Source organism: Corticium candelabrum, chromosome 18 (assembly GCF_963422355.1).
Source record: "Corticium candelabrum chromosome 18, ooCorCand1.1, whole genome shotgun sequence".
Lineage (NCBI taxonomy): Eukaryota > Metazoa > Porifera > Homoscleromorpha > Homosclerophorida > Plakinidae > Corticium > Corticium candelabrum.
Window position 1 is genome coordinate 192,085 of NC_085102.1, and position 24,112 is coordinate 216,196.

General features: G+C 42.4%; 7 protein-coding genes across 7 annotated transcripts; 5 read left to right on the forward strand and 2 right to left on the reverse strand.

Annotated features, from left to right (window-relative positions):
- Positions 1 to 15: 15 nt before the first annotated feature.
- Positions 16 to 2,174, forward strand: LOC134193627 (translation initiation factor eIF-2B subunit epsilon-like). Its single transcript, XM_062662466.1, has one exon. The coding sequence runs from the start codon at positions 23 to 25 to the stop codon at positions 2,066 to 2,068; it is 2,046 nt and encodes a 681-aa protein (XP_062518450.1). The 5' UTR covers positions 16 to 22; the 3' UTR covers positions 2,069 to 2,174.
- Positions 2,175 to 2,311: 137 nt separating this feature from the next.
- LOC134193628 (uncharacterized) lies at positions 2,312 to 3,727 on the reverse strand. The gene has a single exon (XM_062662467.1). The coding sequence runs from the start codon at positions 3,697 to 3,699 to the stop codon at positions 2,722 to 2,724; it is 978 nt and encodes a 325-aa protein (XP_062518451.1). The 5' UTR covers positions 3,700 to 3,727; the 3' UTR covers positions 2,312 to 2,721.
- Positions 3,728 to 3,731: 4 nt separating this feature from the next.
- LOC134193630 (small ribosomal subunit protein uS12-like) lies at positions 3,732 to 10,220 on the forward strand. The gene is made up of 2 exons (XM_062662469.1): positions 3,732 to 3,859; positions 9,624 to 10,220. The coding sequence occupies exons 1-2, from the start codon at positions 3,788 to 3,790 to the stop codon at positions 10,122 to 10,124; spliced, it is 573 nt and encodes a 190-aa protein (XP_062518453.1). The 5' UTR covers positions 3,732 to 3,787; the 3' UTR covers positions 10,125 to 10,220.
- On the forward strand, positions 7,384 to 9,613 carry LOC134193629 (uncharacterized). The gene has a single exon (XM_062662468.1). The coding sequence runs from the start codon at positions 7,384 to 7,386 to the stop codon at positions 7,996 to 7,998; it is 615 nt and encodes a 204-aa protein (XP_062518452.1). The 3' UTR covers positions 7,999 to 9,613.
- A 1,662-nt stretch (positions 10,221 to 11,882) lies between the features above and the next one.
- On the forward strand, positions 11,883 to 18,282 carry LOC134193877 (PIH1 domain-containing protein 1-like). Its single transcript, XM_062662726.1, has 8 exons — positions 11,883 to 12,074; positions 12,261 to 12,328; positions 13,005 to 13,184; positions 15,772 to 15,853; positions 15,908 to 16,001; positions 16,085 to 16,156; positions 17,425 to 17,512; positions 17,569 to 18,282. Exons 1-8 carry the CDS (start codon positions 12,029 to 12,031, stop codon positions 17,857 to 17,859), a joined length of 921 nt encoding a protein of 306 aa, XP_062518710.1. The 5' UTR covers positions 11,883 to 12,028; the 3' UTR covers positions 17,860 to 18,282.
- Positions 18,283 to 18,733: 451 nt separating this feature from the next.
- Positions 18,734 to 20,040, reverse strand: LOC134193879 (uncharacterized). The gene has a single exon (XM_062662727.1). It carries the CDS (start codon positions 19,815 to 19,817, stop codon positions 18,966 to 18,968), a length of 852 nt encoding a protein of 283 aa, XP_062518711.1. The 5' UTR covers positions 19,818 to 20,040; the 3' UTR covers positions 18,734 to 18,965.
- A 2,247-nt stretch (positions 20,041 to 22,287) lies between these two features.
- LOC134194081 (uncharacterized) lies at positions 22,288 to 23,771 on the forward strand. Its single transcript, XM_062662984.1, has one exon. It carries the CDS (start codon positions 23,049 to 23,051, stop codon positions 23,532 to 23,534), a length of 486 nt encoding a protein of 161 aa, XP_062518968.1. The 5' UTR covers positions 22,288 to 23,048; the 3' UTR covers positions 23,535 to 23,771.
- The last annotated feature ends 341 nt before the right edge of the window (positions 23,772 to 24,112 follow it).

A 24,112-nucleotide genomic window follows, 5' to 3' on the forward strand; every position in this document is an offset into this window, starting at 1 on the left:
TTTTGAACACGTGTTCACACCTATGAGTAAAGAGAGAGTGGGGAAGAAGGTTACGAGTGAGAAATGGGGCACAGAGAACCCATTACAGGCCGTTGTGTTAGCAGATAGCTTCAACTACCGTTTCCTTCCCATTACCCTCGAAAAACCAAGAGCTCTGCTTCCTCTGGTCAACACTCTGTTGATCGACTACAGCCTGCAGTTTCTGTCATCTGGTGGCGTAGAGCAGGCGTTCGTCTTCTGTTGTGCTCATGCCGACCAGATACGGACACACCTCCAGCATTCAAAATGGACGAAATCAAACTCACCACTTGAGGTACAGACGATCATATCGGAAGGATGTCTTTCAACGGGCGATGCATTGAGGGAGATCGACAGTAGGTCTCTTATAAAAAGTGACTTTGTGTTGGTGAGTGGTGATCTCGTATCGAACATGGATCTGGAGAAAGCTGTTCGAGAACACAAAGAGCGGAGACAAACCATTAAGGATTCTGTCATGACGATGATATTCATGGCTGCTTCACCTGGCCATCGTACGCGTTGTTATCAAGACGATCTCGTAGTGGCTATCAATCCGGCGTCTAAAGGTCGGTTGTTGCATTGGCAAAGGACAAAACGCCAGACACGACTTCACTTTCCGCTTGACCTGTTTTCGGGGAATGCTGCAGTTGAGCTGAGATACGATCTGTTGGATTGCCACATGAGCATATGCTCTCCTCAAGTACCTCAGCTGTTTACTGACAACTTCGATTATCAAGACCAGGATGATTTTGTACGTGGTATACTAGTCAGTGAAGAGATCATGGGTAACCAGATACACACTCACATTGTGAAAGATGAATATGCTGCCAGAGTATCAAATCTTCACAGTTACGATGCCATTTCGAAAGATGTTATCCATCGTTGGACGTACCCTTTGGTACCAGATGTTAGACAGGAAGAAAGACAAGGTGCTTATAGTTACAGCAGACGGAACGTGTACCTTCATAATACTGTTAAACTAGCACGGGACTGTCATCTCGAACAGGATGTTGTTGTCGGTCAAGAATCAAGTGTGGGGAATGGAACGACCATTGTAAGCTCGGTGATTGGTCAACGGTGTCGCATTGGTTCAAATGTGTGTCTGAATGGTGCACACATATGGAACGATGTTGTGATAGGAGACAACGTGGGAATTAAGAAGTCGATCCTTTGTGATCATGTAAATGTCGAAGCGGGTGCTAAGATACCAGAAGGTTGCATTATTTGTTTTGGCGTTATTATTGGATCAGATTGTAAACTAAAACCGGGCAGCAAAGTGACTTTGATGAAATCCAGGGATGAGACCATACAAGCTTGTGGATTAGGTGATGGTAGCCTTGGTTTTCTGTGGTCTTCAAGCAGCAGCAAACAGGAAGATGGCACCGATGTGATAGATGAAGTGTGGCCAGCTGATGCTACAAGGTGTGACAGCGAGAGCTCGGACTCAAGCTCCGATGCATCATCACGATGTATTAGCCCTAATGCTATACAACTAGGTGGTGAGGCTGGTGATGCAGATCACAATGTCTTCTACTTAGAAGTTGTAGAAAGCATTCGGAATGGGATTGCTGAACGCGTTTCTGTGGATAATATGATTCTGGAGGTGAACTCATCCAAACACGCCTACAACATTGCCATCAGTGATGTTCCTGCCAGCATTTTGAGGGCAATTCTCTCCGGACCACAGCAGGCCAAGCACAATCATCAGACTCCAAAGGAGCTGCTTACCTATAGCAGAGAGGCATTAGAATATCTGTCTCCATTGTTGCAGAATTATGTCAAGTCACTCGAGTCTCAACTTCAGCTTATCCAGTCTCTTGAAGAGCTAGCTTTTTCGAATGAGACTGTAAGTGTTGTGTTTATGGGAATCCTTCGTTCCCTGTATGACAGTGACATTATCGAAGAAGTTGCCATTACTAAATGGAATGCTTCTCCAGTTGACTCTGGCAATAAAGACACATATCAACACCATGAAAGAATGAAGAAACAAGCTCAGCCATTTTTGCTGTGGTTAGAACAGGCAGAGGAGGAGAGTAGCAGTGATGAGTAACATTTTCTTGCTGATTTTACCATACACATGTGACAGACAGTATAGCAAATGACGGTTTGCTTTGTACTGGACTGCGTGCAAGAAGATCGTGTAAGATTGGCTATGAGTCTCAGTTGCCACAGACTATGTACCCCACAGATACCTGTAGTAATTTAAGACCCAAACTCTACATTATTTTCTGTCTGCACAAGTACTCATGTGACATAGTCAAGTACTTGTCTTCACCTACTTCTGTGTTCAAGCAAGGAGTTGTGCATACACACGCAGATTGAAATTTCATTTTGAGAACTAGTATACTGCATATGAATGTTCTAAGTATCAAAACTGAAGGATAGCAATTATCTCTTATGCCCACTGGTATACCGTAATACTGATTTGCTTTTGCCTTTCTGATGATTGTGTCAGTGTATGACTGGTGCTTGTGACTCAGACAGTTATTCAACAAGACAATACACCAACTAGTCACAGCATATCAGTTATTAGCTTACATTTCCAACACGCTTCCCTATAAAATCGAAAACAGGAATGTCGAATTTGCTGTGGGTTATGCAAGCCCACTAGAAAAAGATAAAACATAAAGCCATAAAAATAAAACTGGTTCCTTACTGGCAAGTCCATGTGTGTACAGTGTAGCAGAAAATTGGTGTTTGACACTAACTTGAACTATCGATGGCTATTGTTGTAGCAAGAAACTGATCAAAGTCATCTAAACCATTGCCTTTCCACGATATAGCCACCAATGTAGAAGATCCTTCGTTGTTATCAATAACTGTATGCCCATCCTCAGTGATTCTAATTTTCAATACTTTAAAGTCCATCAGGTCTAATGACAACGGCAAACAAAGTAGAACAGCCACAGGATCATAGAAGACATCAGTATGCGAGCCAGGAGTAACAGAACACGAACCAGAACCAGAATGCAAACACCAGTATATCCAGCTTTCCATCAACACGGGCGCCACTCCATTTGTGCCATTGAGCAAACAATCCCAAGAGCTACCACTCAGTGTAACGACACCACATGTATCTAATGGAGTTATCGTCAAATTCCAGGACGCCTTGTACATCACAGAAGAACATGTAGGGCAGTGCTGCACATTATACTCAGCAGCAGGATGAGAAGAGTTAGCATAACCATGGTTTATACTACCACTCATTGCTTTCACCTCAATTCGATTTGCGACTTCAGGAAAGCGCTGCAGCAATGATGGAAAGTTTGTGGCGGGAGCAATAGCAATAATCAATACAGTCTGATTACTTTCTTTTATAATTGATGCCATTTTATCTACACCATCGGAATATACGGTTCCCTTGTAGTTGCTAAGGTTGAAATCTGCTGCCCAACCGTACAAGGATCCGGCCGCCGTTTTGTTGTCGGGAACCCCAATGCCGATGGGGATGTCGTCTCGCCCGTATGCCGTTAGATATTTGGTGACGACCCGTGCACGAGCACGTGTGTCTCCAGTAGCACTAACGACAAGACGGACATCCAAGTCTGTTGACTGTATTGCAAACGCTAGAGCCACACTGTCGTCGAAGTCAGTTCCAATGTCGGTGTCGATAATAACCGGTAACGAAAAACAACAAGTTAGAGATGCTACGACGAGAAATAAGGCAGAAGCTGGAGGCATTTCTAGCACTTCGTCACGTGATCACGTGACTTACTCGCGCTGTTAGCCTCGCCTGGCAGGTGCGCACGGCATCAAGACGTGGTTGGTTATGAATTTACTGACTGTTATACAGAGGAGTTTCATCATTGCCAAACCTCGGCAGCTACTCAATTCTACAACCGTAAGTTGACTGTTGACCGGGATCCCAACCGAATGGGGCATGAGGTAGTCATGCAACAACTAGACTTTACCTAGCGTGTGATAATGTCTGTGTTGGTGTTGTAAGTTTTAGTTAAGAGTTATCCTTGTTTGCGTTTTGTGAGTAATGTTAGAGCTAGCTAGACTTTTACTTTGATATTTACATTTACAGTAGCGTTACACTTACCTGTTTTACTCAGCTCTACGTATGTGTTGAAAAATTTTTCAAATAAAAAGGGAGAGAGAGAGAGAGAGAGAGAGAGAGAGAGCAATTTGTGCCAAGATTGTGTCAAGCAACCTATTACTAGGAAGGTATAGTTGGTTGACGTAGAGGACAGAAGTTTTTATACCAAAATGACAAGAGAATAATGAGTTCAATCTAAAATATCGAAACGCGGATAAAGACAGGCTAGTCTATCGGATGCCATTCAACAACAGTGGTTATAATTATAGGTTATCTACTGGTTTTTTGTCTGTCTGCAGATTGTCCCATCTTGTATCAATTGCTTGAGGCCAAAGTAAGGTGTCTTAGAGTGTGTTCACACCAGACCTAATCACAATTAGTTTGGCGTGAGTGCACTGATGCCACTCGTTCACACTGGTCCTAATCATGATTAGTGTAACGCCATTCTAACGCCATTCTACGCTGTAAAGAGTAGTATTACAACCACATTAATGGCATTAGTGGTTGCACATGACTTTGGCACGTGAGGTAGTATACAAGAAGAGCATGCCACCGATGTTTCTGATGTGGTGTTGTATGTTTAGACATACAAATGCAACAACAACATAACGTCGTATATGGCAGCACAGACAGATGTCCACTACGTGCATGCTGTAGTATTGTAGTGTGGGACTGCGAGGATGGGAAGCATGCGCAGTTGATGAGTGGTGCTTTTGGTGGTACTATCTAAATACATCAGTTATTCGGCCATTCTACATTGGCGTAGTCGGCATGTATGCCAAAGTGGGACGAGCCCCAAAAGAATTCGTTTTAGACTACAGTCGCAATGTGGCCTCAGAGTTTGAACTCTGGCTCGACGATGTCAACGACTACATGTCGATCTGCAAGGTTATGGAGCCTGCGGAGAAAAAGAGTCTGCTCTTAAACTTGGCTGGACTGAGCCTGTGGAGAGTGGTCAAGGGCTTGGTAGTAGAAACGCCTACTGGAGACAAAGCGAATGAATATACAGCCTTGACAGATGCCATTCTCACATATTTTCGACTAGCTGTCAATACAACAGCTGAGAGACACAAGTTTCGGCAGATGAAGCAACAGGATCATGAATCTGTCACCTCCTTTGTTGGCCGTATGCACACTAAGGTAGGACTATGTGATTTTGCATGCACAAGTGTTGACACAGTGGTAAACGGCTAACTCCGAGATCAGCTGATCGCTGGTATAAGGAGTAATGACATTTGGAAGGAATTGATGAAGTACTCAAAACTCACCTTGGCAGATGCAGTTACGAAAGCGGTGGCCCCTGAAACATCCATTGCTGAGAGCTCAATGTATGAACGTGGACCCTTAGAGTCACTGTCCCCAACTTCCGTGAACAAAGTGAGTCTACCCAGTCTAGGCAACCAAGGCAAACTCCTCAAATGCAAATACTGTGGTCGCCTGCATATACGAGGCAAACAGCACTGTCCAGCAGCAGACGCAAAATGCTCACATTGCCAAAAGACATGTATTGCAGTATGTACAGAAAAGGAAAGCACCCATTGCCCAAGTTGTTGAATATGAAACACAAACCTGTTCAAAACCACCACTTCATCATGTCTACGAGACTATATATATATATATATATATATATATATATATATATATATATATACTGTATATATAGCCAGTCATTCTTCAAAGGCCGAGACATTTACTGTCATACTTAAGGTAAATGGCAGAGAGTGCAAGGATCTCCTTGACACCGGTGGTACTCGAACGCTCATCCCCCAAGACATAGTAGCACCAACACGACCCAGTCCTGCTGTGTTGAAAGCATGTAATGGTAATGCTGTGGAAACCCTGAGTGTAGCAGATGTCAAGATCAATGCAGGAGATAGATCTTGTCAGTGCACCTGTTTTGTGGTACAGTACCTCCTGGACGAACAGTTCTTTTTGGGCATGATGTCATCCTACAGTTGCAGCTGCTTGCTAAGCAGGAGGTCAATGTGGTCCAGATTCAGCCCATCAACATTATGGTAGATCCTCAAGCAATGCCAGCATCTCTTCCAGCGCGACACTATGCTTTCAGCCTTTGTACGGCCATAGAAACAGAGCTACAACACCTCAAGGAAGCAGACGTCATTGAATCTGTTCAAGAAGCTACTCAGTGGGTGTCACCATTGGTGCCAGTGTGGAAGTCAAATGGAACATTGAGGTTGTGCATTGACTATTGGAGATTAGACCAAACCGTTGTACGGGAAAGGCACATGCTACCTACATTGGAAGAAATTGCAGCAAAAGTAGATGGAGCTGGAATGTTTTCAGTCTTGGATGCAGAGTCCGGATTTCATCAAATTCCTTATCAGCAGAATCCAGAAAATATACTACATTCATTATGCACTGTAGTCTGTACTGCTTCAAGAGACTCCCATTTGAAATAGCCTGTGCTCCCGAAATTTTTCAGCATGTGATGGAGGACATCCTGAGAGGACTGGAGGGTGTCCTAGTTTATGTAGACGACATTCTGGTATTTGGCAAGGATCAGGCGGAGCATGATGCCAGGATGAAATTGGTGCTGCAAGAGTTGAATGCAGCTAACTTGCAGATCAACTGGAACAAATGCCAGATGCGTCAAACACATGTGAAATATCTGAGGCATTGGTTGACTGACTAAGGAGTATGTCCAGATGCCGACTAGATGCGAGTCATAAAAGACATGCCCTGTGTCCTCAATCAGTTACTGACGTGCGACGGTTCTTAGGGATGGCTACACATCTTGGGAAGTTCATCCCAACGTTCTCACAGGCCACCCATTCACTTCGTGAATTGGCCAATAATGACCCGTTTGTATATGACGAGGCATTGGAGGATGCATTCAATGAGGCAAAGGGGGCTATGGGAGCATCCGTGCAGAACCTATAGCTTATTTCCAGTCAGCAGCCTTAGTTCCCACAGCTATCAGCAGTGACACCTCCCCGAAAGGCCTTGGCGCCATGTTGTGGCAGCATGATAGGCAAGGTCACTGGCTCTCAGTGGCTGGGGCAAGCTGATCATTGACAGATGCTGGGAATAGTGTTTGCTATAACTCGATTTCGCCAGTATGTGTTAGGGCGAAGTGTGCAAGTATTTACAGATCACAAGACTCTCATCCACATCATTCATAAGCCCTTTGATGAGTTGCCTCCTCGTCTGCAGTGATGACTGGTGGCTCTAATGCCATACCAGTTTTTTCTCAACTACAAGCCTGGGTAGCATTTAGTATGCGCTGATGCTTTCTCCAGAGCACCACTACCTGAGCAAAATCCAACGCCTGAAGAGTGTCGGGTATTGGTGAATATATCAGTATGGTGCTAGAAGAAGCACCAGTTGGCGTTGGTGATATTCAACAAGCGTCAAAGGAAGACTCCCTTCTGTCTAGTGTCATGCAAAGAGTTCTTACAAATGGATGGAATGAATGCAGTCAATCAGAAGAATCCTACTACCTAGTGCGGGACCAGTTGACTGTTGTAGACGACACCTTGCTCTTGGGTAACGGGGTTGTAATTCCAGAGGCCCTTTGTAGATCAGTCCTTCGCCTCGCTCATGAGGGACATCCTGGACTAGAGGCTTTTCAAGACACATTAAGGACCCTTGTTTGGGGGCCAGGCATCACAGAGGATGCAAATATTTTTGCCGAGCAGTGTGATATATGCTGGCGCAGGCGACCAAATCCCTCTCAACAATTCCAGCCATCTGACTTGAAAGCCGTATGGAACAAATTGGCAATGGCCCTCGTGACTATTGAAGGGATATCATTCTTATCAATTATCGATTATGGATCACGTTTTTCTGAAGTACTCCCCTTAGAGGATTCCATGGCTAAAGGTGTGATAAAAAACTCATGGAAGTATTTGCACGATTTTACGTGCCCTCTGTTTTGGTATCAGACATCGGTCCCCAGTTTATTGCCAGTGAGATGAACCACTTTCTGAAACAATTGCGTATTCAGCATGCGAAGGCAAGCCCACGGTATCCTCAGTCAAATGGAATGGTGGTGAGGCTGCATAGAGTTTTACGGAAGAGACTTAAGGGACTTAGTCCCTCAATTCATTTTTATCGTGGCTTTCAACAAACGTTGATGGACATCTGCAGTTCAACTAACTGAATGCTGGGCACAACATCCTCGGAAGCACTGTTTCAAAGGATCCTTCACACTCGAGTACCAGCTTACAGGACCTTTCTTATGGTCAATCCCGGACATCAGTCTCAGACGAAAGCTCGCATGGCAACCAACCATGACCTTAGAAGAGGTGTGTGTCAGCTACCTAGACTAAAGTCTGGTACAGTAGTTATTTTTCAAGACGGTCATACTAATCCCACCAAACAGTGGAGAGTATTGGACCAATACAGCCAACAAGTGAGTGTCACATATGGGCGACGTATCATGCTTAGGAATAGGAGACATGTAAAGCAATACATTCCAGAAATGGCAGTAACGCTTCCTCCAGCAACTGAGGTCAAAGCAGCAGTGGGAACAAGCACGGCTGTTCCAACGAATCCTACAGGACAAGTACCAACAAATCAGTCTATGGATGTTACCCAATGACAGTCTGGTTAAAGTTTTGCGGACACTGTCTTTGGAAACACTTGCAACTAACCCTGGTTCGAATGGCAGCAGGGAGTCAATGGCTGCGGAGGTAGCTACTTCACAATCAACTCTGGGACATTCCCTTTTCAGGAAGGAGTGGTAACACAATCCGGAGGTCCATGTGCGGTTATCAGTAAGAGCCAAAGAGGCGGACATGTGATGAACACTTTTGCGTTGAGTGGAGTCTTGTTGTTGGTTTAAATTTTGACAAGGGGTATTGTAGTATTGTAGTGTGGGACTGCGAGGATGGGAAGCATGCACAGTCGATGAGTGGTGCTTACGGCGGTACTATCTGAATACAGCAGTTATTTGGCCATTCTACACGTGCCTGTACATGTGACAACTTCCTGCCGTCCCTGAAGGAGCTGCCAGAAAAAGCGAACTAAATGTTTTCCTCTTCAAACCTAAAGCAATGGATTCGTCAAGACTATTCATGCTAATTCTTGGCAGATGAAAACTGTCAGAGGCTAATTACACTCACGTGCCCACGTGACTTACGAATCATAGTTAACTGTGTGAACACGCTTGCGTTAATGTTGGCCTAATCATAGTTATTCCAAATGTCGGTGTGAACATGCTCGTAGCGCGGTATCAGACTTTTTGCAATTGGGGCCCGGTGGCATACCACATTTCTTTCTAGAAGCAATTGTCGTGCAGAGTGCATAGTCTCTGCTTGAGTTACAGTATGTCACACTAGTTTGCCAGGTAGCAGTAATGTGTGGTGATTTTGGGTGCACCCCAGCGTACACCCCAGCTTAGAATAAAGCTACATGTATAGTCAATTTGAGAACAGTTACTGAATTAGTAGGCTCAAGGGTCCAGCCGGTCACTTCCCTCCTTTACAAGAGGTCTTTCATCTCACAGGGAAAAGCAACTGGCTGGACCCTGGAGTCTATTACTGCATGTGAAAGTGCTAATTAGCAACATTAATTGACTTGTGTGTTCTTGTTGTGATAGGCTTTCTCTTGTGCAAATAGTTTCTTTGCATCACAAACATCTGCACAGCCAGTATTTTACCGGAATTTATGCCGAAATATGGAAATCCTTGACTCACATCGAACAATGCAACAGCAGCTTTCAATGTCAAGGCTTTGTCCATTTTCTTTCAACCCTGTTCGTTTCTTAGTAACTCTAAATCAGATCAGGCGGAAAAAGCCACGTACTAAGAGAACTCGTTCTAAACAAGAGGTACCAAAAGACAAGCAGGTTCTACTTGGTCCTCAGCGGAAAGCAGTCGTGGTCAAGTTATTTAATCGACAACCAAGGAAACCCAATTCAGCGCAGCGAAAGGTTGCTCTTGTCAGGCTCAGTAACGGTAGACTTTTACAAGCATATATGCCTGGTGAAAACGCACAACTTCAGGAGCATGCGGTCGTTCTAGTGCAAGGGGGTCGCGTGCAAGATGTGCCAGGACTAAAATATAGACTTGTTCGTGGGAAATATGACTTTTCTCATTAGACAATTGTTAATACCTCCTCGAGTATGGTTGCAGTTGGAGCATATATTAGTCTTGTTTATATAACAGTTCTTATCTAAGATCAAAGAAACTTAATTTCTGTGTCATTTGTCAAATTTTATTTGGTGTCAGTGCTTCCACTACATCTAGGTAGTTTTTACACAAAAGCTCTAACGTTTTGAATGACTAGCTTTAAGACAAAGTATAACAGAACAAAAGGTAATGCACTATCTAAGCAACGCAACTGCAATGAACTCAGTCAAATATAACGCTGGCCGGTACCCAGTCATCGTCGTTGAGTTCCCGTATAATATAATAATAATATATTTTGTTTCATACCACTACAGGTACAGTCCTCTGGCCAGACAAGATACATACACTAACAAGTAAAATAGATAGTCATAGAAGAATAAACGTAGAAGAATAAACAAACATAAATCCTATCTTATCTAGGAATACAACTTAATTACTACGTACTGTTCATATAGTCTCGTAGATACCCTGGTGTCTTCACTAATCTCCACTTCGAGTGACCTTTGGATTTCAACTCCCACTGTCTTGTCTTTTCTTCACCCGGATCTTTTCTTTGTTGCTCAATGGTAACATTTCCATTCTGTTTCAAGCTTGGGTCTTGCTCCTCATGTTCTGATTCCACCACTTCTTCACTAACTGTTGGCTCACTGACTACGGATTCTTCGTCTTCATGGGTCTCTTGCACCAGCTGCATTATTTCCTTCATCAACTTCAACTGTCTTCGGTTACGCCTGTAGACTGTACCGTCGTCAAATCAGACATTGTAAGACCGTTCTCCAACCTGGCCTATAACAATAACTTTCTTTCAATCTTTCCTTTTCCCACTCACCAGTTGTATACACGCATTATGTCTCTGATGGCTAGTTCTCGTAAGTCCTTAATGGGTGTTTTTGTTGAAGTCCCTTGCTTGTGTCTCTTTTCGTTTCTCTAGATGTTGAGTCAAATGTTCCACAATGCGTAGTTTTAGTAGCTCCTCTTTAGTAGGTAACACTGTCTTCGTTCTCCTGCAGAATAGTCATTGTGCAGAACTTGAATCCATTCCCCTGTGGGTGTATATTTCTGAAAGCTAGGGGAGAGCCATATGGGTCCTGTTTTGCAGCAATTGCTTTCCTCATCAGCTGTTTGATGATTGACTTTCACTCCACTTTCTACCTTACCATTTCCCTGTGGGTGGTCCACATCTTGTGCTCAAATTCCAACTTACTATCTAAACTGGTGGAATTCCTCACAAGCAAACTGCGGCCCATTATCCGTTATTAACGTCGACGGTATGCATTGCCTGGAAAATTGGTGCTTCAACTTCCTTATCACTGCTCTCGACGTGAGGACGTTCAGTGGCTCTACTGTACTGCTGTAGTTAAATTTGCTAGTCCACTAAAATCAGGTAATGTCGATCTTGAAACACACAACAGATCTGCTCCCACCTTTATGTGTAGAGTACGTGGTGTCTCGTGTGGACTCTAGTGATTCCTTAGGCTGTTGCTGCTCATACTAAGTTCTGAAGGTCTCACACTTGCTGGCTGTAATGCCCGGCTAGAATATATATACACAATCCTTAGCTTGCCTGATGCATGCTCCAACACCTAAGTGAGAACTATGAAACTGAATACGTTGAAGCGTATACGCTCTAAGTGCAGTAAGGATAACACACGTCTATTTCTCCTCGGAGACGACGGGCTGGACACTCGAGCCTAGATACGGGACACTGAACGTCTCTCCGAGCACTGTACTGTACGCTCTTTTATTCACTGAAAGGTGTAGCTTTGCTACCTGTGGGCGGCTAAACGTTCTGAAGTTTTGGGAAAGCGGTTTGAAACAGAATTTCAACAACTGTGTCACATGGTCTCACCGTCTGGAATCACCGCATGCTGATATGCAAACCTCAGAACTACGTCACTTGTCGATAGCTCCAGAGCCTGGTGCACATTTATGATAATGCTTAAAGCAATTTAGCTATAAAGAATTGAATTGTGTGTGTGTGTGTGTGTGTGTGTGTGTGTGTGTGTGTGTGTGTGTGTGTGTGTGTGTGTGTCTGTCTGTCTGTCTGTCTGTCTGTCTGTCTGTCTGTCTGTCTGTCTGTCTGTGTTTGATATTTATCTGGATAGCATATTGTCTCAAGACAAAAACTGAACACGAAGAAAAGATTTTTATCAACGTTAGCACATCTAATCAGGTTAGCACAGCTTATATCATCATCACTGTATCTTATTACCTAACATAAGAGGTATAGTAGAGACTGCTGTATATATACCTCGTTGAGTCGAGGTATAAGGGCATGCCCTTTCAAGTGAAGAAGTAAATTTTTATCGTAGCTGTAAATATCATAATATGGATCACGAAGTATACCCACTAAGACACATCCACTGCATCAAACATCTAATCACTAAAGACCGTGTACCAATTCACCTACCACGGGGGTTTTAGGCTGTTATAGTCACAGATTCACTGTGTAGGCATACTCTTTTTGCAGAACTCTTCAAAACTGTTTTTCACCATCTGTGATGCGCCTGTATTGATGCCTTCCTCTTCAGTAATTTTTCTTGCACACCATGAGTAACTTTAGAGTGTCGCTGGTAGGTCTTTGAAGTATTTGAAACTTCTGCTGTACAATGCCATGTTTAACTGTGCACACTCTAACATGCTAAGATCTGGGTGTCCAAGGCTTTCTTCTCGTTTATAAGGACAGGCTTGTTTAGTTGCATATGTATCTTCTCACTTATAAGGAAAAGCTTGTGTTACTTGCATGATGTGTCTTGGTGACGTACTTTCTGCTAATCTTCACTTATTGGGGCACTTACCGTTCTATGTAAGGTAGTAACACTCTTGGACATAGCTTGTGTATGTTGTAGTTGCCTGCACCCAAAGATATCAGTGCAGAAGAGTTGGCTGAGATTGTGGCTCTAGAAGATCCAACTCGCTATCGTGTTCCTCTTAGCATTGGTCCTCCTCATGCTGAAATTGACAAGTCCGGCAAAGGGTGTACAGTGTATGATATAATTGTACATCCTCTCTTTTATGAAAAAACAGAGGTGAGCCTATCTGTGTGTTTGAGTGTCTACAGACTGTTCAATGTAGTAGATATTACAATTGTGAGTTAAATTAATACACGTGCATAGAGATAGATTAATAGACAAATCGAACAAGCAAGGTACTGAAATAACAGACAGATGGACAGATGAGTTCACATACACGAAGCAACAACCTGGTACAACAATAGGCCAAGAGAGACAGGGAGGCAAGCAGCATCCAGGTAGAAAATATAGATGTACTTGTATGTGCTGCTATTGTCTGCGTAATTGTTCTGACTTTTCTTCTGGATGTTGGGCCTTTTCATTGCTTGTTGATATATATTCAATTCTTAAAGCACCTTTCGTTCTTCCATTTTGCTCTATGTCTTGTGTTTTTTGTAAGCTGGGAGTGTAAACAAAGCATACCACAATAAGTGCGTGGTTAAAGCCTTGTGTGACTGTTTGGTTTCAGTACCTTGACATTCTAACTGGCATCCACCTGAAGTACTCTGTGGTATAGTTTCATTATCACTCGTACTGCTAGTTCTGGAATTAAAGTCCTTATAGTCAGACAAATAGTCTTCTTCTTCACCTGATGTGTCACTGAAAACTGAAAGAGTGTTGAACAGTTTTCTATAATTTACCACTGCGGAATTTTTTTCCTTTGCTACAGCGTATGCCAGTTACAACAAATGTGGTTATTTCAGCTGATTCCTAGGTTTCTGAATCAGTTGTTCCAATAATTGTTCTAATGGTTCCAATTACCTAAGCACAGCCAAAGAGTATTTCCAGGCATTTAGCTGCATGCCGGTATAAGCAGGGATTACCAGAAACTTGCTTGTTGGACTCTGGTAACGATACCAGCATGCCGGTATAATGCGAGGGAGTCCTGGTAATGACAAGGAAGCAACTACACATGCGTGGTAATTCTACTGCACACATGCCATAATTCGATTCGTTGACGTAGAGAATGCAGCTTTCCTCCCCCTGAAGCCCAGCTAGAAAGGAGAAAAGTTGAACAGCCAGAAGGTATCGAGAATGGATCTTCACAGTGTGGCAGAAGATCATACGTAACTGAAAAAGCTAGCAGTACTACACAAGTACAACGAGCTCAGTGTAAATGAAACAAAAGTTACCAGGGAATGTGGAGTGTCTCGTCAGTGAGTACAGGATTAGGTTTGAAGAAGCAGAAGAACACACAGGGCTGACAGATGAGGAAGAAGAGGAAGACCATGAAGAAGAGGAGGATGGAGACAGAGAAAATCAAACACTAGAGGGTTGATTATATACTACATCTAGATGATAAAGTTTACGTCTTAGTGTTTATTTATGTTAGTTCAATCAATATTTAAGAACGGATGGAGCATAGATCTATGGGTCCAGGCTATAGGAAGGTTGTCAAATCATCTCTCTTTCTCCGGCATGCCGGTATACCCCTGGGTATACTGGCACCCTGATAATCCCAGGCTTAAACCGGCATGCAGCTAAATGTGTGGAAATATAGTATTATGGCATGAATGGTGCCTTAATTGAAGTCCAATTAATACAGTTGGAGGCGCCTAAGAGTGCTAGTTCAGTGTACCAAACTTTCGGCTTTAGGCCATGTCCACTTGATTTGTTGTTTCACGGGCTAACTGTAGGCTGTTTCAGGGTCAGTTGGTCGGTTTGTAAAAAAGACATGCTTATGGACAGTTTATGTGACGCACATGTTACCACATGACCAAGAATACCTTTCTTTTCCAGAACCTGTAAATAACATTGCGCAACTCTTGGTCTGTCACCTTGTTCGGTCGGAGGCAGCATTCTCTTTCGACTTGAAGTCATCAGCACTTTAAAAGCTGTTTCTGGCTGGCATCCACCGCAGCACTGACTTTGCTGATCATTTTTTCGAATAAGCTAAACAGAACGTTCATTCCATACTTACTACAAAGATGTACAGTGCCATCCCAGGAGACAGAATGGACAAGCTCTGCAAACTTGGAGCCGCGACAAGCGTATACTTGCTGATCATAGCAGCTGAAGCGTCCACAATCTGCAGCAAGTCCTCAAACGAAGCTGCCCATTCACATTTGACTACCTTGCTAGACACTAGGCCAAGTGAACGCAAAAGAAGCCACGTGCTTGAGTCCTGAATAGACAGGCATTATCTAGTTGGCTGGATGACATATTTGGCTGGCAACAAGACTCTGGGTTGGTCGGGCCAGTGAATCAACAAATCAAGTTGACGTGGCCTTAGTAAGAAAAGTTTAATTTTAGTTTTTTAAATTTTGAATTAATGTATGTACACAGATTTATTTTATTTTGTCTACTTTTTGATCACGTGTTTTCATGTGCAAGACGGCCTATATCAATAGGTCAGTTTATACAATGTACCATTTAAACATTCAATAGCTTCTCAGCTGACACTGAATTCTTTATAGCATTGGAGGGTATGGTGTATCATCACAGTACACTCTCTAATGCTTTTGAAAATTTATGGAATGGCATTTCTTCCTAAAAGTGAAAAGCATTTGTAAATGTCTTGTAATTGTTCAGTAGTGTAGGCTTAGCTTTGCTGCAAATAGCAAACCATGACTCTGCATCAATGTCTTTTTGTTTTGTTTTTTAGACTGATCCTATTTTTATGAGTTTTTTTGTTACTATTATGTTCGATGGCTTGGAACAGAAATACAGTCTTGCTTTGGATAGAAGTGAGTTGACATAGACAATGTTCTGGTTGTCACTACAGTTGAGTGGTCACCTAGAATTTACTAGACTCAAGAGGAAAAAAGCTATGGGCTGCTTGACAGAGCAGTTTGTGAGGACTTCACGGAAACCACTTATAATGGAAATGAAAAAGTGAGCATTTGCTCTTACTGTAACTTCTTGTACAAACATTTCATTTCTTTGTTTGCTATTGACATTGAATGTTGGCATTGTAGTGAGGAAGAGACTTGTGTTGAGGAAAGTGTTGCTAGAGAACCAGAAACTTACGCAAATGAAGAGCATAACAGGTACTTCATGCTTAATATATTTTGTTATGCGTGACCATTGATGCAAGAGAACTGCTGGTGTATGGATGCCAAATTCTTGTAGCTTGAGACTGATGGTAGTCATTAACTACAAATACAAGTACGATACTAACAATACTTTCACTTCTGTTGGAGTGGATGGTGATCAAAGTTTACATGTCCATTCATATATTCAGGCTTACCTAGTCTGAACTTTAAATCTTACATACAGTAAATTTGAAATACAAGCATTTCATATAGAACTCTCTTACGTAGCATTTTAGACCATACTGTTGATCTTGAAAGGGGTTTCTGAAGATGCAGGGATGATGCAGTAGAATTCAGGTCTTTGCTAGCAGCTTAGCAGCTCAGATGGGACACAATCCTACTAGCAAATAAGCTTTTCTCAAACTACAAAATAAAGTAGTGGTCTGTTGGACACGACAAAAGGGAGAAATATATATTGGGATGACCAAAAGTCTGATAGATCTCTTGTCCAGCGATTTACACTGTTGCTTAATTAAATTAATCACCAAGTGGAATGGGCTAGATGAAAGGTCCACATGAAACGTGTGCACCACATATTTCTTGGAGTTGGTGATGGAGTGCTGTGTTGATCATGATCAAGCAGTGATGGTGAAATTACGTACTGTAGCTGATTAGTTGTACTTCTACTACATATGTTAAACCTGACACAAAGATAATAGACTAAATAGATTAGATTCAGCTTGACCTGAAATAGAGGTAGAATCTGTTGCTGGCTAGGACAGACGGGATAGAATAACATTTGTTAGTCGTTATGTGGGTCATATACCATATATGTACTTCAAGAAACGGTTTCAATAATATGTATTTACTCAGCACTTAGGTAAAATTGGAATGACAATGTTTGATGCTGTAACAGTTGTGTACGGACACTGGTATAGACTTTGCCGTGACATGCGATATTGACTAACAGATTGCTGTGATTACCAATAAGAAGACATCATCTACTGTACCAGTTTACTTGCCCAATCATAGACACTCATTTATCAGAGTCAATTACTTTGCTGTGCTTACTAGAACCTGTAACCACGTACCTCTATTGAAATGACTGGTAGTCGTTACCACTTCAACAGTATTTCTGTACTTATACTATTATTTCAGATCTCAAGTGATTTGCTGTGCATAGTATTAATTTATGCTGTATTATTTCAGAGTAAGGGTACACTACTGTTTGCTTGTGTTGCATGATTTGTATTACATTGTGTACATGTATTCTAAATGTGTAGTGATCCTCAACCTGATTTTGTTATCTACCGAGAACCGGGAACTGGAAAACCGGACTTTATTGTACTCGAAGTGAAACTTCCTGGAGTTGTAAGTACTCTTTACCTGTCATATTATTCTGTTTTGTCAGCACACGGTTTTTGTAGCATTCTTCTAAGTATGTGACGCTGGACATAGGTGAAGACTGTGTTGTATTGAAAACAACAGGCAGAGCGAAATTTTATTTGGATGTCGATCTAACATACTATGTTATTATTAGTGACGCCAGAGCACAGTTCAACAGGAAAACTAAGGTCAGATGTTCTTGCAGCAGTTCACATTGTCTGTCTGTCAGCTTGCGTGTCTGTCAGCTTGCGTGTCTGTCAGCTTGCCTGCTTGCCTGTCTGTCTGTCTGTCTGTCTGTCTGTCAATACATATATTTTTCATATTTAAATTAGGATACAATAGCGAATGGCTAACTAAGTTTGTCCTATGACAGTAAAAGCAAGAGAAAACAACTAACAACTAAATACAATATATATTTAACGACTAATTGGTTAAAAGGGATCATGTGATCCCTTTTCTATAGAACATCTACGAGTCTGGGCACTTGGCCTGTCCTGACAACGCATTACTGATTTTCTTCAGAAGTACATTGGCATTGCAACTTTGCAATTGAATGGCAGTTCTTTGACGTCAATAGTCTTTAAACTCTGCTCTGTTTGATTTTCCAAAGTCATCCTTTGATCGTTTTGACAAGTCATCTAAATAGGTCTCTGCCTTCTTGCTCCATCTTCCAAAATGTTCCAAGACTTAGTGGAACCACTCTCACAGACAACCCACCAGGGTGTTTTTTGTCTTGTAGCGAGCCAACTTCCTGTCTTCCCTTCTAGCAGCGGCTGCTCTCTTCATAGTGGCTGACGTTGGAAATATGTCCGAACTCCACGGATGAGCAAGTGCTATATCTAACTCTACATTGGAACCAATACCAGTATCAAAAACAACAATGTCTGGGCAGCTGTCAGATGTAGCATATCTATCTTTTGGCTCTTTTTTGTGTTGTATTTTGAGATCAACACTCTGACCACACAGACATGATTGAGTCATGTGACCACACAGGACCACCCCTGTTTTGCATGTAATCTGATGATATCCGCTTGAGTCACCAGTTGCTCATCCACAGTCACACGTCTGAATATTATCACACAAAGGCAAGGAAAGTCCAAGTCTCAGGTAAGCCTCCAACCGAAATTCGGAGGGTTTAAGTGCGAGCTTCCCTGAAGTTGGAATAGCAGACAACCAAGAGCCTGCACCTTTGCCTTGCAGAGAGCGAAGTCTAGCGCCATCTCGAAGTGAAGTTGCATTCTCAAGTAAGCAAGTAGCTTCCATTTTAGCATTTTCTTTTGAGAGCTTGTGTTGAAGCCTCTTTGACTCAGACATCTCCAATAAGGACTGGGATGGTGGTACAATTGAATTTAGTGTCTGACCTAGACAGCTAAAAGAGTGTGTTGACATGACAACTTTGTCTATTTCAGGTTTTATATCTGGAAAATGAATGGGCAATTCATTCAAAGAATGAGCCCACGAAGCCAGGAAGGCTGATGAAGCAACTAACCAATGACATACCAAAACCACCATACTTGATTGGTTGGGTTGCTTGGTGCCATACAGTGTCATCTATTGAGTTGCAACCAAGCAAAGTGGTAAATGTTGACCTCGATTGAAGATCGTGAAGATCAGCTGCTGACTTGAGATGTTCTGGTGTCACTGAACAAGCTAAGTGATTAATTCGAGGAATGTGACAGAATCTTAGTAATAGCATGGCACTTTGAATATCGTCCAGCTCAGACAGCTGCTTGCAAAGTTTGTCTCTTGATTTTGCTATCTCAACACAGTATTCTTGTATAAACTGAACCTTTCCAATTGGGATGCCTAGAATTGTTGAACCACTATAGTTGATAGGAATAGTGGTCTGAGAGCTTATCTGACTAGAAAGTGGTGTAGGGCTGTAGATCTCACATTTGTGGTCAGCTATTTCAAGGTGTATTGTGATGAAAGCTGCTCTGAGATTTTCCAAGGCAAAAAGAACTTCAATTGGTGGACCCAAAAGAAACCCATCATCGAGGTAAGCTAGAACTCGTATGTTAGGGTTTTCCTTCTGATGAATGTTCACGAGAATCGGGTGTATTGCAGTTGAGAACAATGCTGGTCGTATAGGATCTCCCTGATGAATGCCTTGTTCAGAGTTGAGGACTACTGGTTTGGTTTCTGCAAAAATACAAGAGAATTGACGTTCAGATACATCTGCTGAATATGATGGAATATGTTTGGAAAAGAAGATGACACCTCCTGCAATAACTGCCTTCAATCTAGAGAATTGAAGGCATTTTTTACATCCTTTTTCAATACAATCCATTCAGGATTCGACTTCAAAAGCAATTGAACATGATGTGTGAGCAGCTCAGTTCCACAATCAGTCAACACACCATGCTGTATTGGATTGAAAAAACCACAGAATGCTTATTTCTTCTGCAAACAGATTGCTCTTGCTGTTAAACACCGCATAGTCTCTCCAATTGCAATGGGACGCACATCTTTCTGTCTGTGTGTCTGTCTGTCTGTCTGTCTGTCTGTCTGTCTGTCTGTCTGTCTGTCTGTCTGTCTGTCTGTCTGTCTGTCTGTCTGTTTGTCTGTCTGTTTGTCTGTCTGTCTGTCTGTCAATTTTTTACTGTAACACAAACTCTATGTTACATTTCTAACACTAAATGCAAACAAGCTATTGAGTTCAGCTTTAGTTTATTGCAAGCTACTTTGATAGTCTCTCTCTATCATATATGTTCTCATCTACTTCTCGAGGGAAGACACGAGTCAGCTTGTAGAGGATAACTTTAGCATTACATCGTTGTGAGATTATTGAGAATATTTTCCTCCAAAAACCTGTAAAGTCAGCTTCATTTGTATAACCTTCAATGTCTCTTGATCTTCTGGCCAGTTTGTTTGATAGTTGGTAGCTTCTGATCCCCAAGTTCCAAAATGTTCAAATACCAGAGAAGTGAAATTGAGGCTTGCTGTATTGCCGGCAAGTTGTTGTTTTTTGTATTTGATCATCTTCCTTTCCTCCCTCCTTGCTGCAGCGAAATCTTCCTCTAAAGCTGCCTGCTTTAAAGTGTCTTGGCTGAAAGGATGAGCCATGGCTACATCAAGGTCATAGTTACACCCAGAGACGTACACAGCTATGTCTGGTCTATTCTCATTTTCAGAGTAACAATGTTAAGATTCTTTCTCGTGAGGAATCTTTAATTCATGTAGACAGTGCTCCATGCATTTGAAATTTTATCATACTGCTACACAGGCCCACCTCCATGTTTGCATGTAAGAAGATGATATTCGTCTGCCAACTTGCCACATGCACACTGGATGTTCTAGTTGACAAAAGGGGCAGGTATGTCTATCCTCAGAGATGTTGCCAAACAAAATTCGTCAGGTTTTAAGTGCAAGAATCTCTTCAGTAGGAATGGCTTCCAGCCATGACCCAGCTTCGTTACCTCTTATTGATCTAAATGTAGCTGCAGCTGTATCTAATTGTGAAATCGCTGTTTCCAGGCAGGAATTTGCATTTGCCTCATGTAGTTGACTAGATAGTTTTTGTTGTAATTTCTTGGGCTGTTTGACAATTGCACTTAGATGTTGGCAAATATCACAACCAGTAGACTTGATAGCTTGATGAATATCGACTGAGATCTTCAAGACATTATCTGAGAGTGATATATCATTAGTCAAGTAAGGGAACCTAGTAGGCAAGTTTGACAGAGTATGCATCCATTCTCCTAAAAATGCAGATGAAGCAATAGCATCGACTCATGGCACTCCCAATATTTTACAAAAGGTTGTTCGAGTTGAGTTGTCATGCATTTCAGCTGTCTATCTGTCTGTCTGCCGGTCTGTCTGTCTGTCTGTTTGTCTGTCTCAATGCACATTTTGTCCATTTAAATCAACGTTTACATCATGAGCAAGTCTGTCTGTCTGTCTGTCGATGGTAGTATATTTTCATAATCACAGCTATTACAATGAAACGCAAATGGATCGCTAGTAGTGTTCTCAAAAGTCTAATACATTTCCTAAACATATTTCCTCCAAGGCCCAAAGGACCTGGAAGACTATATTCGACAATCTAACATGCAAGTCCCTCTACTTCTGGTATATAACCCTTGCATTGCACTTTTGCAATTGAATAGATAAACGCTCTCTCCAGTAAGTCTTGAACTGAGAACTGTTGTTCTTGCCATGCTCGTCTGTTGACCCCAATGTCCAAAATGCTCAAAAACAAGTGGAACCAATCTTACAACCTCTTTACTGGGAAGACATTCCATACTGTATTTCTCAGATTTTGTTTCCTCTCTTGTCGTGACGCAGCAAAACCCTCCGTTGATGCTGATGAGAATATTACTTCACTGCTCCTAACCCTAATCCTAACCCTAACCCTAACCCTAAAGAAATATCTAAATCCTTGGTTGATCCTGCTCCAATATGGTATGCTGTTATGTCTGGGCGGTTATCAGGTCGTATATCAATTGCGAGGTTCTTGTTTCTAATGTATTTGAAGACTGCGTAAACAGTCTGACCCTACATTAGCTACAAACAGTCTACCCAACAAGAACCACAATCACACTGTGAGGTGCATTCATTAAATGGCATTGCTAAACCCATCTTCAAGCAAGCCGCCAAACGCAAATTGCGAGAAACTAATGTGAGCTTATTTGAAGTAGGTAGAGCATTAAGCCATGCCCCAGCACCTCTGCCCTGTGTGGACCTTAACCTTGTTGCATCCCTCAAACAGGAAGCTGTCTTGATCATAGATGCTATCTTCTCCTTAGCATATTCTTGTGTTAGCTTATGTTATAGTTTTGATTGAACTTGTAGCAATTTGTCAGGTCTTCCTGATCATCGCATGCCTGATGCAAGGAAAGTGCTAATGATCCCCTGTTATCACTTGAACTGATTAGAAGATCCAGAGTTGACTGAAGGTCTGGGTGTTGAATCAGCAGTTCTTTCACTGTATGAACCCAGGTAGCAATTGTAGTATATATATCCGGGAACTTGTATTGTATTAGTTCAGTCATCGACCGGCATTTAGGACTAGCCAGTCATTCTTGAAATAGATCGTCTTGAGTTAACAGTAAGACTGGCTGAGCGCGTGCTAAGGACGCAGTTACTTGTGACATCTGGCGACGAGGATGGCGGCAGTATTCGGACAAATAGCAGAGTTTGAAGAATCAAAGGAGGAATTGCTACTTTACGCAGAATGGCTAGAACAATATACTTCGCAGTGAATGGCATAGACGACGCTGATAGACAAAGAGCTATTCTATTAAGCGTGATTGGAGCTCATACGTATCGAACTCTACGAAGTTTAGTGGTTCCGTTGAAGCCTAAAGATAAGTCAGTCGACGAAATACTGCAGACGTTGACAGAACATTTTGACCCGAAGCCATCAGTAATAGTACAACAATTTAGATTTAACAGTCGATTGTGTCAGGAATGTGAGTCGATCGCTAAATTCACGGCATAACTGCAGCGACTCAGTGAACATTGCAAATTTGGGGCGGTGCTTAGTGATATGCTATGAGACAGATTAGTCATAGGAGTAATGGATGACCGTATACAGCGACGGCTGTTGGCAGAAAAAGAGCTGACATTCAAGAGGGCGTATGAATTAGTGATTGCACACGAAACAGTCGAAAAGAATACCACAGAGTTAAAGCAGAAGGAAGCAATGAGTACACCTGGCAACTCAGAGGGAGAGTCCATACACCAGTTACAGAAGCAGCCTGTACACCAGTTACAGAAGCAACGAGTACCCAAGGCAGGTAACAGACCGACTGACAAGATATCCGGGTGTTGTTATCGCTGTGGTAAACAGGGACACAAACAGTTCGAGTGTTGGTTCAAGGATGTCAGATGTTTTGGTTGCGGCAAAATTGGGCATGCGAAAGCTGTTTGTCGCACAGTGAGAAAAATGGCTCAGAAAGAGGACAGTGGTAGAGGTACATACATAATCGGCTATGAGGAGGTGCAGTCAGATACAAATGAGGATGAGGAGGTTGAGTGGATTGGTGGCAATATTCACGCATAGCACAAAGGAAAAGAGAAGCCTATGAAGACAACGTTGACTGTACAAGGACAGCCACTCGAGATGGAAATAGACACGGGAGGAAATGTCAGTATTGTGAGGAAAACAACATGGAAGTCAGTCTGGAAGAAAGGTGGAGCACCACTGAAGGTTACAAAGAAGATTTTGAAGACATATACTGGGGAGCCGGTACCTGTGTGTGGCAAGTTGAAAATGTGGGTAGACACTCTGGATGGACGCCGATTGTCTCTTCCGCTTGTGGTAGTGGCATGCTCGGGCCCGAGTTTACTAGGAAGAGACTGGATTCGATAAGTACAAATTGATTGGGGAAGAGTTCATCTTTTGGAGGGAAACCCTCACCAAGGGAAAGTGGAAGGGTTATTGTTATTACACAGTGAAATGTTCAGTGGGAAGTTAGGCGGATTGCAAGGTGTGAAAGTGAAATTACCAGCGACAGAAACGACGAGTCCCAAGTTTTAACGACCAAGACAAGTACCGTATGCTTTGAGAGAGAAGATAGGGGAAGAATTGTTCGACCTCACCAAGCCGGAATTATTGAGCCAATTCATTATTCGGAGTGG

Coding starts and splice junctions, on each gene's coding strand:
- LOC134193630 (XM_062662469.1), top strand. CDS start 3,788: ATGAATTTACTGACTGTTATACAGAGGAGTTTCATCATTGCCAAACCT. Junction 3,860..9,623: donor AGCTACTCAATTCTACAACC/GTAAGTTGACTG, acceptor TTGTTGTGATAG/GCTTTCTCTTGTGCAAATAG.
- LOC134193629 (XM_062662468.1), top strand. CDS start 7,384: ATGGTGCTAGAAGAAGCACCAGTTGGCGTTGGTGATATTCAACAAGCG.
- LOC134193877 (XM_062662726.1), top strand. CDS start 12,029: ATGCAAACCTCAGAACTACGTCACTTGTCGATAGCTCCAGAGCCTG. Junction 15,854..15,907: donor CAGTCTTGCTTTGGATAGAA/GTGAGTTGACAT, acceptor GTGGTCACCTAG/AATTTACTAGACTCAAGAGG. Junction 17,513..17,568: donor AAGTGAAACTTCCTGGAGTT/GTAAGTACTCTT, acceptor CGGTTTTTGTAG/CATTCTTCTAAGTATGTGAC.
- LOC134194081 (XM_062662984.1), top strand. CDS start 23,049: ATGGATGACCGTATACAGCGACGGCTGTTGGCAGAAAAAGAGCTGACA.
- LOC134193628 (XM_062662467.1), bottom strand. CDS start 3,699: ATGCCTCCAGCTTCTGCCTTATTTCTCGTCGTAGCATCTCTAACTTGT.
- LOC134193879 (XM_062662727.1), bottom strand. CDS start 19,817: ATGGATTGTATTGAAAAAGGATGTAAAAAATGCCTTCAATTCTCTAGA.
- LOC134193627 (XM_062662466.1), top strand. CDS start 23: ATGAGTAAAGAGAGAGTGGGGAAGAAGGTTACGAGTGAGAAATGGGGC.